Genomic DNA, 14,497 nt, shown 5'->3' on the forward strand with positions numbered 1-14,497 from the left:
TGATTTACATTCTTTTGTAGTTTCATATAATCACAGCAGATAATGGAGGAATTACTTTCAGGAGACTTAACATTTTGGGTGCTAAGACTCTCAATTATATTATATAGATATAAATGGTAAATATATGTGAAGGTAAAAGCAGCAGAGATCATGAGAGAGAAGTTGACTGAAAGGAAGATGATTAGCCAATACTTTGTGCCTTTACCCTGAGGGATGAAACATGAACGACATGAGTGAAAGGCGCTTGAGAGACGGTCAGTGCTTAAGAGCGCTGGTTGCTCTTGCAGAGGACCTAGGTTCAGTTATCAACACCCACGTGGTGACTCAGAACCATCTGTAACTCCAGTTTCAGGAGATCCAGCATCCTTTCCTATCCTCTGAGGGTATTAGGTATGCATGGGATACACGTACATGGGTGCATACATGGAAGCAAAACATGCACTCATACAATAAAATAAATAAATTTGTAAAAAAACAAAAAATGTAATCGAGAAAGAGGAATTAAAATGAAGCAGCTTTAAACAATGAAGAAAGAGACAGGTTCCTGGTAACAAAGCATTGTAATAAACACAAATGTGAGGTTTCAATGAAGAAGTGTGGATAACCACAACAAAACTGTTGCATGATAATTTTTTAATTTTTTATGAATTTATTCTTGTTACATCTCAATGGTTATCCCATCCCTTGTATCCTCCCATTCCTCACTCCCTCCCATTTTCCCCTTATTCCCCTCCTCTATGACAGTTCCTGAGAGGGACCTCCTCCCCCTGTATATGCTCATAGGGTATCAAGTCTCTTCTTGGTAACCTGCTATCCTTCCTCTGAGTGCCACCAGGTCTCCCCCTCCAGGGGACATGGTCAAAGGTGAGGCACCAGAGTACGTGTGAAAGTCAGACCCCACTCTCCACTCAACTGTGGAGAATGATCTGTCCATTGGCTAGATCTGGGTAGGGATTTAAAGTTTACTGCCTGTATTGTCCTTGGCTGGTGCCTTAGTTTGAGCGGGACCCCTGAGCCCAAATCTGCCTATCATAATGTTCTACTTATTGGTTTCTAGGACCCTCTGGATCCTTCTACTTTGCCATTCTCCCATGCTTCTCTCATCTAGAGTCCCAATAGGATGTCCTCCCCTCTGTCTCAGTTTCCTGGTAAGTGAAGGCTTTCGTGGGACATGCCCCTTGAGCTAATATGCAGATATAAGTGAGTATGTACCATTTGAGTCTTTCTGCTTCTGGCTTAACTCACTCATTATGATCATTTCTAGCTCAATCCATTTGTCCACAAATTTCGGGAATTCCTTGTTTTTAATAGCTGAGTAGTATTCCATAGTGTATATGTACCACAGTTTCTTTATCCATTCTTCTACTGAGGGAAACTTAGGCGGTTTCCGTGTTCTGACTATTATGAATAAGGCTGCTATGAACATGGTTGAGCAAAGTTTCTTATTGTGTGCTGGAGCATCTTCTGGGTATATTCCAATATTACAATATATGTTTAGATTTTTTACTAAATGCTTATGTGTATGGCAGGTGATGAAGATATGAAGATGACCAAATTAGGGCTGGTTACTCTAACAAATGGAAAAGTGTGATCTATGCATGCAGTATGTCAACAAAATAATAAAAATAAGCAATATAGAAATGTGTGGACAGAAATACACATGGAAGAATACGTCCTTGCTTGAAGAACAGAAGGAAGGGAGGAATGTATAGATACAAGGAGGGCAGAATGGATGGCCTGAGGATGACGAGAGAGTGGGTGAAAGGATGCACACAGAGCTAGAAGCCAAGCAAAGTGGATCTGGAAGCACATACAGGCCTCATAAAGACAAGAGGAAGGGCAAACGTTATTAAAAAGAGAGCAGGTAAGATTTCATGTCAGCTCTGGATGCTATGAGAGAAAATGAAGGCAGAGGGGGGGGGACAGAGACAGATAGAGAAACATAGAGAGAAAGACAGACAGACAGAGCCAGAGACAAGACAGACAGACAGAGACATAGAGGCAAAGACAGACAGACCGAAAGAGATAAAGAGAGAAACAGAAACAGGGAGGGACAGAGAAGACAGAGACAGAGAGAGGTCCCACCTTCGCAGCTTCTTCTGTCAGGACCCAGTTCATAGCCAGGCTCACAGGCACACTGGTAGCTGCCCAGCGTGTTAAGACACCTCTGCTCACAGCCTCCTCGGTCAGGTTTGGCACATTCATCTTCCTCTATAAAATCAAGAATGATACAGAACTCCTACAGTGTTTTATCTCTGTTAACAAGACTAAAACATGATGCTTAGTGGCTCTGAATAAAACAGACAATTCATTTCTCAACAAAGGTTCAAGGAATAAGACTTTGCTGTGTGACCTGTGGGGGGGGGGGGCGGAGGGAGGGAGAGAGAGAAGAAACCAGAAACCTACAAGCTATATGGACATCTGAAGGAACTCTCACTCTGTGTTTTATTACTGAACTTAAGAGCAAATGGAGGCTAAATCCCAGAGATGTTCTTTAAGTTGAAAAAAAAAAAAAAAACCACAGTGTCAATGTTTTACAGCATAATTTGTTAAATATACCTCAGAATATGCCTTCAGGAGCTGGAGACATATGCAGTTGAGTGGCAGAATATATGATTTACATATGATAAGTCCTAGGTTTAATTACCAACACACACACTTCACATAAATACCATATGCACATGCACACAATCACACACCACTAAATGCTTTAAACAAATGCCATCGTCAAGTAGATTGTGGTAATAATATATTTTTTAAAAGTGAAACTTAGTAGTTGGCTAGATCTTTTCATAGTTCAGTGAATTTTATAAAAATACTTAGACTAAGAACATGTATTTACATAAATATATGTGTCATTTATTGTATAAAATAACACATATAATAATTTTATTCTTCATAAACTAATATAGATTATGCAAATACAAATACCTTATAGTGCATATATCAGCATATTAAGAACTTTGACAGCTAAATACATAATCACAAGAAATAAATGTTTCTATCATAGTGATGTATGACATATCCAGAAATTCATATACATGTGAATTTATATAGCTAAAGTGACAACATTATCTGCCTTTCAATTTACATAAATGAATCCCTGACAGCTCTTGCTGAAAGTGAACTGTGTTATTTAATAATGGAGAAACTTAGCTCTTTATTGGTGAATATGGCATACAGAAATTGACCTATTTAGCCTATAAAAACCAATATAGAGGAAAAACGTCTCCATTCTTTCTATTTTCATTCAAGTGTGATACACTTCAACTAAGTGCCTATAAATTTCCGACACGTAAATTTGATGCAACTTCTGCACTTTTATTTTTATTTTTTATTTTTATTTTTTAGGAATACACAGTAGTTACGGAAAATGAGAACATACTTCAGCTTTCAAAAAACTCCAATCCAATTTTGCCAAGAATCAAAGATAACGCCATAAAAAAAAAAAAGAAACCCTCCCATTTGTAAGCTGTTGTGAGTTACCTTTAAAGAAGTTTGCAGCAAACCCTGCCTTGTTCACAGTTCCATCAGAAACAAACTTCATCCACAGAGTGTTGGAAGTAGATCGTATATCTTCAGGTTTGTCGTAACCACAGAACCGTCCTATTAAAGGACTGTTTTCACTGGTTCCATCTCGAACTTCTAGGTGGTCATAGGCACAGCTGTCATGTCTTTCAATCTACAATGAGGAAGTTGTAAAAAATAATCTGTCTCATTAATAAATAGAAATAAGACAAGTGAGGTGGCAAGGTTATTGGGTATTCTTAGTGTCACAGCAATAACTTATTAATGTGAAAAAATGACACAACAATGGAAGGTTGTGTGTGTGAATAAAAATGAGTCCACAGCCACACTGCACACAAAGGAACTCATACTGTTTTTTTAAAGCTAAGAAAAAGTACACCAACATAAGCCAGAATGAATAAAAGGGTTGATTGATTGATGATTGATTGCTGGAGTCTCACTGTATAGCTCAGGTTATATCTTGGAGCTACATATGTATTCCACACTGGCCGCTAACTCAACACATCTTGCTGCTTTACATTGGAAGTCTTGATGATTAAAATTTAGCAATATTAAAAACAAAGAAGCTCAATGTTGGGTTGACTATTCTTTTCAAAATCAGTACTCGTCATGATGAAAGCAACCGAGGCAACTATTGAAAATTTTTAAATAATTGTTTCTGTGCTTGAGAAAAGATCATTGATTTTAGCGCATTGTTAACACTCATTATGTGTCATTATTGCTTCAATTTTAAATTTATAGCAAATTCACCATTTAGTTACAGGTGGAAGGTCAAACATTTATAGGTACAAAAGTATATTTCCAGAGAATATTTCATAAAATCGCTAACTTCATATTTTATGATATTTTCACCAGTACCTATTTACAGATCTGTCATTATTTGTGTACTGATGAATAATAAAATAGAAATGTAAATTGTATTCACACACAGTAAACGTTTGCAATTGAGTTGCTTAGTAAATGGATTGCTCTTTGTGTACATTTGTCTATAGGATTCAGAAATGCGTCATCGCTTCCCAGCACCAATCTGAGAGACATTATCACTCTGGTAATGCTGGTGTTTACATACCTTTCCAGGTTAAATCTGAGTGGAAAGTCTGAACAATGAATCTCTTCCACTGACAGTAAGGACAACTATACTTCGTCTACTTGGGGGGAACATCAAGCACAAATGAAATTGGGATTTATTTAATTTACATCATGTATTCAATATTTTTCAGCTATGTTATATTAGAAATTAAAATTTGAATTAAGGAGTTGGAGAGATGGCTTAGTAGTTAAAAACACTGGCTGCTCTTACAATGAACCTGGTTCAGCTACCAGTGCTCACACAGCAGCGCACAAGGCATCCGAGCCTCATCTTCAAACTGCCACAGGCTCCTCTATACTCACAGGCTCACACACATACACATAAATTTAAAAGGATAAATATTTAAATCAAGTCCGTGGGTGTTAAGCCAATAATCATAAGTTCCACTCAAAAAAGAACAAGGCCAATGACAAATGAAAGCAAATAATAATAATAAAATTAAAAGAGAAAAAGGGAAATTTCTTCTTAAGATACAGAATGGGCAGATCAAAAGCTGGGCACTGGATGCAATGCCATGCACAATTAACATAAGATGACTGTGTTTTGGTAATAGCATTGTTTATTGATTACAGACGTTAAGATAACCAGAGCATAAACTCTTTATGAATCTGGCAAGGTCATTACAATGTCAACAGATCAAAATTCATAAAGCTATGGTGAAAGTTAAGGGAAACATTGAGCATGTTTTTTAAAAAACTGATATTTATTCAGCCTTTGAAGAAGATCTAAACACACAAAGAAGGGATAAGAAGTTCAGACTCTCTGAGGGGCTCAGTGCTTCATTGAGACTCAGAAGACTCCTAGGTTCAACAGCTGCTTCAAGAGGAACCAAGAAAACAATGAATGATTTCCATTTAGTAAGAACTAAAATAGAATAAATTGGACCAAAGGGGTCAAAAATCCAATACTACAGGAGGTCTCAGAGAAAGGGACCAGGCTCTTACTCAAGGCACAGACAGCCACACAATTCCCTGCTACACTGTATACATGTTCATATATATGTACATGTATACATATATATATGAACATATATTTTTATGTTTCTATTTACATGCTCATTTATATATGTTTATTTATTAAACACATATATACTCACTTTCTTATAAAATACATACATATATAGATATATATTTTACAAATGTATGTCCATGTTCAGAGCTAAATGATTGACAAAGGTGTAAGCAACATCCAACCAATTGATATATGAAAAGACAAAGAAAATCTGACATGTAAATAAAATGAAGTATTATTTGTGGTTTAAACAGAAGGAATTTTTAAAATTTATCTGTGATATGTACCACATCGTAGATGAGACTTGAAGACTTTATGGTAACTGAAATAAGCTAAAAGTAACTCTGAGTTATTCTACTTACATAAGATTCTAGACTACCCTAATTCAAAGGCATCATAAAGATTGGTGTTATAAGGTACTGGAAGTGAAACAAAAAGGGAGTTGTCGTTTACTGGGAACACAATTTAGATTGCAAGATAAAAAGGGGGCCTAGAAACTAACTTCAAAACACTATGAAGAATTCTTTCATTTTTCTTATTTTTCTTTTTGAGACTACAATTCAATTACAAGATACGTTCTCTTTCCTTCCTCCCTCCAAAATCCTTAATATACTCCTTTCTTCTAATTCTTGACCCCACCCACCTGTCCTTAGTCACTGCACTTGGGAAGCAGAGGAAAACAGATCTGAGTTTAAGGCCAGAGTAAGTGTCAGGACATCCAGGGCTACACAGAGAAACCCTGTCTTAAAACAAAAACAACAATAACCACAAAATTCATGACCCCCTTTTCTTTCATTGAAAGCATATGTGTGTGTGTGTGTGTGTGTGTGTGTGTGTGTGTGTGTGTGTACAACTTGCATAATGCTTAAAATGCTATTGTATGTTTTCAGGCTGAATAGTGCATCTAAAAGTGATTATGGTGGTAAATATATATATATATATATATATATATATATATATATATATATATATATGTTATTATAGTAAAAATCTCACAAATGTCATAGATCAAGGCCTAAAATATTATTTCAATGGAATATAATTAACACAATCAAATATTAGTATTACAATCCAAATGATGCAATATTATAGATAATATAACATAATGGTATAATTTTAGCAAAACATTAAAAGTTTTGGGGGTTTTTTGTTTTCTTTTTTTGTTTGTTGTTTTTTGTTTTGTTTTGTTTTGTTTTTGTTTTTGCCTTTGAGCAAAATGATAAAGAAAACTCTGAGTAACAATTAGCCAATTTATATTCCTAGTGGAACACTACAAAACAATAAGTTAAGTGACCACTGGAAAACATAAACTAATGAACACCTTCCTATCCTGGCTTACTAAGTGCATTCACAGAGCATAATCATTTACTGTGAGCTAATTGGAACATATTTAAAGAAACAACATGATTGCTTTCTGCTAGGCACAGCAGCAAGGCAAAAACTCATGCCGAGTAAAGAACGCTGCTGTGTATTTCAAGGACTGCTGAGGCTGTTAAACATATTTGGCTTACATAAGAGAAGCAGCATCCAGCCAGGGTGTGTGGCGATGTTGACAAGCCCCTCAAACTTAATCCCACTTGAATTAGTGCATGTGGGGATTTCAATCTAAACAAAACTAAGCCCTGGGTTTATTTTACTTCTTTCTGTTTTATTGGCATTTCTCTGAAGCTGTTCCTGTAAACATTTCCAGTCTCCCAATTCTTCTCCCTCTGCTGTAGTGCTACACGCCAAAAGTTCTCAAATAAAACTGTATTAGAAGATCCTTTATTGATAATACTGCCGATGAAGGGACTTTAAGTGCTACAAATTGATCCCATATTCGCATACAAACTTACTTTATTATGTTGGTGTTAAGAGGCAATATATTCAGTAGCAGAAGAGGAAACCCTGTGTTGGCCCATTTGGGATACATGTTTTAAAGGCCATGGACCTCAGACTGAGTGGCTTGTAGAAAACAGGACTGTTTTCTGGAAGCTGACAAGCTCATAATTAAAGTAATGACAGATTCACTACCTGATGATGATGCTCCTTTTAGAGGAGGCCTCCTCATTGTGTCCTCTTCTGGTACCTCTTTCACAGGGCCCTGAGCCCATTTGTGAGATGGCAGCTAATCACTTCCTATTACTCTAAATCTTAAATTCAACATGGGCTATGTAGTCTCTGGCCACAGTTTTTGAGAGACCAAGTTTTTGGAACACAGCAATCTCCAAATGGTATAACTTGTATGCCCCTCCAAGTAATGTCAGGCCTTGCTCTGTGAAGTTCATTAATAAAGAAACTGTCATAGCTTTTTTTCTGTATTTACATAACAAAGCAAGTAGCAGTGTGAACAGTAAAGCTATGGTACACTCCCACAAAAGTATAAATGATGGCCAGTTAGTGGGTGTATTACAATACATATTGATCAAATGCGAGACAATTTTATCTTAATAGCATCTGAAGGAGAAAAGTTACACAAAGAATAAAAATTCAAGACCAGAAGAGCTTTTGAAAGAAGGTATAAAACTGAGCTAAATTAATTTAAAGCTGTTTTATTAGACATCAGAAAAAAATGAGAACCAATGAACTTGTCTTCTATAATTATACATTTTCAATATAAAAGACATAAACTTTATTGGGAAAGAGAGGAGATAGTAAATAACCCTGTCTAGCTCCCAAATTCAGTGGGATTACATTTTTCTGTTTAGGACGGCATTAACTGTGAGTTTGTCACAATGCGGCTTTTATTGTGTGAAGTCCATTCCTTCAGGCCTGCCTTTCTCCAGACTTTTATCTTGAAGAATGCTGAATATTGTGAAAGTTGGTTTCTGCATCTATTGAAGCTAGTCTGTGATGTTTGTCTTTAAAACCATTTGTGTGATTTATTACATTTAGTAACTTGGGTTTATTGGACCATCCTGCAACTCTAGCATTACGTCAATTTTACCTGATCATTGTGGATGGAATATAGATAGATAGATAGATAGATAGATAGATAGATAGATAGATAGATAGACAGATAGATAGATGATAGATGGATATATGTATTCTGTGTACACTATTTTGGGGACCTTTAACTCAGAGATATTGACCTATAGTTTTCTTTTTGTGCTGAGTCTTTATATGGCTTTAATATTAGTGTCATACCTTCATAGAAGGAGTTTAGAAGTGTTCATCTTTCTCTATTGTTTAAAATAATTTAGGAACTATTGATTACAGTTCTTTGCAAATTGGGTAGAAATCTCCTGTGACTCCATCTGGACCTGGGCTTTTCTTAAGCAGAGACGTTATATCACTGTTTTAATCTCTCTCTTTTTTTTTGTATGGGTTTGCTTAGGCTGTTGACCTCTCTTACTTTAACCTTTGTAGTCTGGATGAATCTAGAAACTCATCCATTCATTTTAGGTTTACTTAAGAGAATATAGGTCTTTACAGTATCCTCTTATAATATATTTCTTTGTGTATGATAAAATGTTTTCTTGGTGATCATTGAGTCTGTAAGTGTTGAAAGCCCTAGCTAGAGCAGGAAAACAAGAGAAGGAAATTAAAGAGACACAAATGGACAAAGAAAGAGTCAAATTATCCACATTTTTAGATGATGTAATATTATACATAAAGGAGATCAAATATTATATCAGAAATTTTCTATAATTACTCAAAACTTTCAGCTAAGTAACAGAAAACAGAATCCACATACAAAATTCATTAGCCTTCACATACAGCAAAAAAGAGCACACTAAGAAAGAGATCATGGCCACATTACCATTCAATAAGCCTCAAAATAGTAAACTATCCAGAAATTAACCCAACCAAGAAAGTGAAAGAATTCTACAGCGAAAAAAAAAATCAAACATTTGAAGAAAAACAACTGGAAAATAGAAAGATATCTCCTTATCATGGATCTGTAGAATATTGTAAAAAAAAAAAAAAGACCATATTTATCAAAAGCAATTTACAGACTCAGTGCAACTGCAATCAAAATCTCCATGATAGTCTTCACAAATATTATGATGAGAATACTAAACTCATATGGAACCACAAAAGGTCCAACAGCCAAAGTAACCCAGAGCCAAATATATAATTCCAAAGGATTAGTATATCAGATTTCAAACTTTATTACAGAACTATAGTAATAAAACCAGAATGGTACAGGGACAGAGGCAGAGACATAGATCGATGGAAAAACATAACTCAAATGTGGGTTTTCATAGTTGCTATAATGAGACATTTGACAATTAGGCCAGAAACATCATTGGGAAAAAGCTAACATCTCAACAAAAAGTCGTGGGAAAACTGAACATCTATTGGTAGAAGAATAAAATTAGACTTCTATCTATATTTGATAAAGGATTAATATCCAGAATATAAAAAGAACTCAAAAACAAAGTCTCAAGAAAACAAATGACCCAGTAAAAATGTGATTTATATTATAATGGAGAGTTCCCAATAAAAGAAAGAAAGAAAGAGAGAGAGAAAGAAAGAAAGAAAGAAAGAAAGAAAGAAAGAAAGAAAGAAAGAGAAAGAAAGAAGTTTAGCTAAAAAAAATTAAGGATTGTTCAACATGCTTAGCAATTAGGTAACCTCAAATTACTTCTATGAAACTTTGTCTCATCCAAGTCAGATGGCTAAGATCTGATTAAAAAATGCTGGTGAGGTTGCCAGAGAAGAGAGCCTTCATTCACTGTTGGTGGGACTGCAAATTGGTGCAGTCACTCTGAAAATCAGTGAGTAGAATTTTCAAAAGCTAAACACAAATCTGTGATATGACGTAGCTGTCTCACTTCTTGGCAAAGAACCGAGGTATCTTACATCCTAGGACACAGATTGCTCAGCCGTGTTTTTTGATCATCAATTCAGAAAATCTTTTGATTGAAACAACCTAATTGACACTAAATCGAATGAATCATGAAAACTTTTTTAAATATACACAACAAAATTCCATTCAGCTGTAAAGACAATGAAATATCCAAGTAAATGGAATTAAAAAATATCATATTGAGTAAGTTAGCCAGGCCCAGAAAGATAAATATCAGAAGTTCGTTCTTATTTGCAGAACTTGTTTCAAATCTTTAAGTCTGAGTGTATAAGTTAGAGTGACTTCATACCAGGAGTTTAAGCACAGAGGCATGGGGAACAAATGAGCTGCTGAGGGGCGAGCAGTAGAAGACAGGTGCTGTTAATGGGAGTAAGTGAGAATAATAGGGGCACTTTAATTGGAAATCAGGGTAAAAGTAAAAACAGAAGTAGAAGAAGGATGGAGATAAATATCATCAAGGACTTTTGTGGGAAAACATAGGGAAACACGATTTGTGGGCTTACATTAGATATATTATAGATGTGTATGTGTATATGCATCCATATGTTGTGTATGTACCTACGTATTTAAGTGATGTTACACAATATCGAGTAATAGTACTTTCCCCAAGAATCATGCACTACCAGACATAAATCCATAGGAACCTCCTTCAAATTGTTTTTCAGAGAAATACAAGAGTCTTCCCAAACAATGTGCCCCATTGTCACTGTCCTGGGTTGCCTCCCCGAATGAGAAGCTGAGACCATACTGCTGAAGGCAGCACACATTTCAGACTCAGGACTTGAGGCAACTGGGCTGAGACTGACCTGAAAGTGTCCTCCCAGAGGACTGGCTTTATATTATCAGAATGTGCTATGTAAGCTGCCACAAGAGAGAGAAAAAATCAGTGGTCCTACCTATCTGTAAAGCCCAGGAAAAATGATAACAATCAGGCTGGCAGGATATCCCCAATGGCACAACTGACACTTTTATCTCGGGGTAAGCAGAAGCTTTTTAAATTGTATTTATGGTCTACAGAATAGGAGGCAATTCATGCCTGAAACTGTACAGCTAGCCAGCTACCTGTGACTGAAGAGCTCATGGTCTTGCAAGAACCTAACATGGTCATTTTTCTAAAAACCAATACAATTTATAACTATATTATAAATATTTAGCTTTCTATCCATAGTTAAATGTAAGCCCTCATCAAGGTTTCTTCTTGCAACAGATAGAGACTCTTGCATAAATCCACATCTGGTCAAAAGGTGGTGAGCAAGTGATTGTGTGGTGTCCAACTCTAAGTGATACTTCTGCAATGCAACCTCTACACTAAGAGTAGAATAATACTGGGTGGGGGGGGGAGAGAGAGGAAGCAGAAAGATTCTAAGAAACAGAATTTCATGATATCTATTGCTAGATAGTGTCCCATAAGTGTGACAGGGAAAGTGCATCCCCAAAATCACAACACGATTGCCTAAACAAGACCAGCATAATGACTCCATTGAACATGCCAACACGGACAAGGGAAATTCCATGTGGTCCCACCCACAAATGAAGAGCACGGTGGGTGGTCAGTGGCTGCTGAGAGAGGGAGAATCAGTTTCCTTAAGGGATTAGGTCCCTCATAGGGTGCCCAGCCCCAAATACTTACATCTGGCCACATATGCACGAACATAATCGATGCTTAATACCCTCAGTTGGTGTAAAAATATATACATATATGTGTGTGTATATGTAATGATAATAACTAATTAAAAATCGTGAACTAGGGGGAGGGCGGAATGTTTCAGTAGTAGGGGAAGAAAAAGTAGGAGTAATATAAATGTAGTACTTGTGTATGGTGTCTTTAAAAACCAAAATTAATAACTATTGAATATAAAAGATGTAATCTTCATATTAGAAATATCGTATTTATGTATTTCCTTTTTAGATTTATTTTTATTGGATGTGTGTGATTGTTTGCTTGTCTATCTGCACTACATGCATGCCCAGTGTCTGTGGGGGGTCAGAAAACAGGAGTCAAAGGTGACTATGATCTGCCGTGTGGCTTCTAGAAACCAAACACATGTTCTCTGCAGCCTTACAGGAATACATGTAAGCAAAAGTGAATTCATATGAACAGATAATTACATACCTCAAATTACGTGCCTATTTGAACAATTAAGGAAACATGTTTGGTTGATCTTCTTATATCCCTACTATTATAATATTTATGTTCTATAAAGTTGTGGAAAAGATGTGAAGTAACAAGTATGGATTCCTTGATCTTTGGAAAACAAAGTGTCATGTTTCTGAGAGATTCTAGTCACAAAATGTTTTATCAACAAACCATCACACAATCTTGTTTTAAGTGTATTTCTATTTCAGGATGCTTTAATTTATACTGTCAATTCATTAATACCAAACTCACAGCCAACAACGCTATGAGTCATACATCAGTGGGGTTTATCTAATGCAGATTCTTTTAGTAAGGCAAATCACAGCTTGTAGTGTGCCTGTTAGGTGCTGGGTAGCTGTCTGTAAAACATCTGAAGACATGAATAGAATATTGATTTGGGGCTTCTATAATATTTGCCAAGTAGGAAAATTAGCAAGTAAAACAAGAATTAGCTATGTGTAGATATCAACGCCGTTTTTTTTTTTTAATTGGTAAGAAACTCAATGACCCAGGCTTGGTTTCTGTTTGGAGATTTAGGGTTTATCAGTACACCTAAGTCTTTTGCCTTTCTGAATTTCTTAAAATTTAGGATGTCTGTCTAACTTCAGACAGAGAGTACACCAGTCCTCCATACCTTAAATTTAACTTACCTATTTATTCTCATTGCCTCTGACTGAAACTCTTGTACTTTTCCAAAAGAAATGGTTTGCCAAAACCCAACCATCTACAATGCACTCTCACACCAATATTCATCCTTTATATTATCAAATGGTAATCACAGAGCCATTGGCGTTGACAATACAGTGACCCACAGCACAGGCAAGGCCTCTGCTCTCTGCGATCACATTTTAATGAGAAACCTTAATCAAAGCTATAAGTAAAGAGTCACTTAGCTTCAGTTCAAGTAGACATAATTGCAACGAACAAAACTGTGTAATGGTTTAGACATAACTGTGAGTAAGACAAAAGCTTACGCTGAGCTGTCAGTAACTATCTTTTAGAGAAAGACATGAATGAGGATCTAGATAAAGAGAAAGAAAATCAAAATGAATATCTAGAGACCTAAAATCAGAGGAACACTGAAAGCAAACACTGTCCTATGGGAAGAAACTCAGTCATTTTTCAGAAGGTGAGGAAGACCAAAGGGCTGACAGTGAAGGTGTGAGGACGGGCGTGGGTTGAATCACAGCAACTGAATCTTGATTTTATTTTAGACTCAAAGCGCCTTAGGTGATTGTAAGTGATGTTACAGTCTTACACTGTACAGAATAAGATATGTAGATCAAGAGTTAAGGCCTGAGGTTCGTTCTCACCATGAGTTCCAAGCAAAGAGGCAAGGGATGAGGCAGAACAGAACTGTTTAATGACAGTTGATATAAACCATTATGTACTCTTGTTTAAGTGAGGGAGTAGATTTGATGGTACTCCTTGGATGAGTGTTGATATCAAGTGCTGAAATGAGTAAGAGAGGAGGAGTTTAGTATCTAATTTAGGTAATTGAAAAAAACTTAGCACATATTTAGATGTCTTCAGGACATAATTAGAGACAGAAGCAATAGAAATAAGGCCAAATAATAAAAAGGGAAGAAAATTAAATATAGTAAGAAAATGTTATGTTGTCCAAAATCAAAACCAAAAGCATAGTGGTCATTGAATCATTCTTCCTATCAATAAGAATTATATGGCTTATATAAGAATGGTGCGTGCCTGAGATGATAATACCTATTTGTCATTATACCATCTTACCTTTGAAGATTTGACACTAATAAATTGATTATCAACCATTTAACTGATATAAATAAACTTCCGAAGAGTTATTTTACTATTGCTATATTCTCAGTTTTTAGAAATCATTTCTGTTGTGAGAAATTTCATAACTTATTGAATTTTGTGTTTATTGATGGTTCATCTCTTAATGCTCAGTACTTCGGAAAAT

At 35.9% G+C, this 14,497-nt stretch overlaps 1 protein-coding gene across 1 annotated transcript in view; it reads right to left on the minus strand.

Annotated features, from left to right (window-relative positions):
- Positions 1-14,497, minus strand: part of TLL1 (tolloid like 1) — a 205,638-nt gene that overhangs the window by 36,528 nt on the left and 154,613 nt on the right. Inside the window, exons 13-14 of the mRNA XM_084758020.1 lie at positions 3,487-3,682; positions 2,086-2,211 (exon numbers count right to left, since the gene is read on the minus strand). Coding sequence (XP_084614146.1) covers positions 2,086-2,211; positions 3,487-3,682 — 322 coding nt within the window. The remainder of the gene's footprint in view (positions 1-2,085; positions 2,212-3,486; positions 3,683-14,497) is intronic.

This window comes from Acomys minous, assembly GCF_964271855.1.
Source record: "Acomys minous genome assembly, chromosome: 15".
Classification (NCBI taxonomy): Eukaryota; Metazoa; Chordata; class Mammalia; order Rodentia; family Muridae; genus Acomys; species Acomys minous.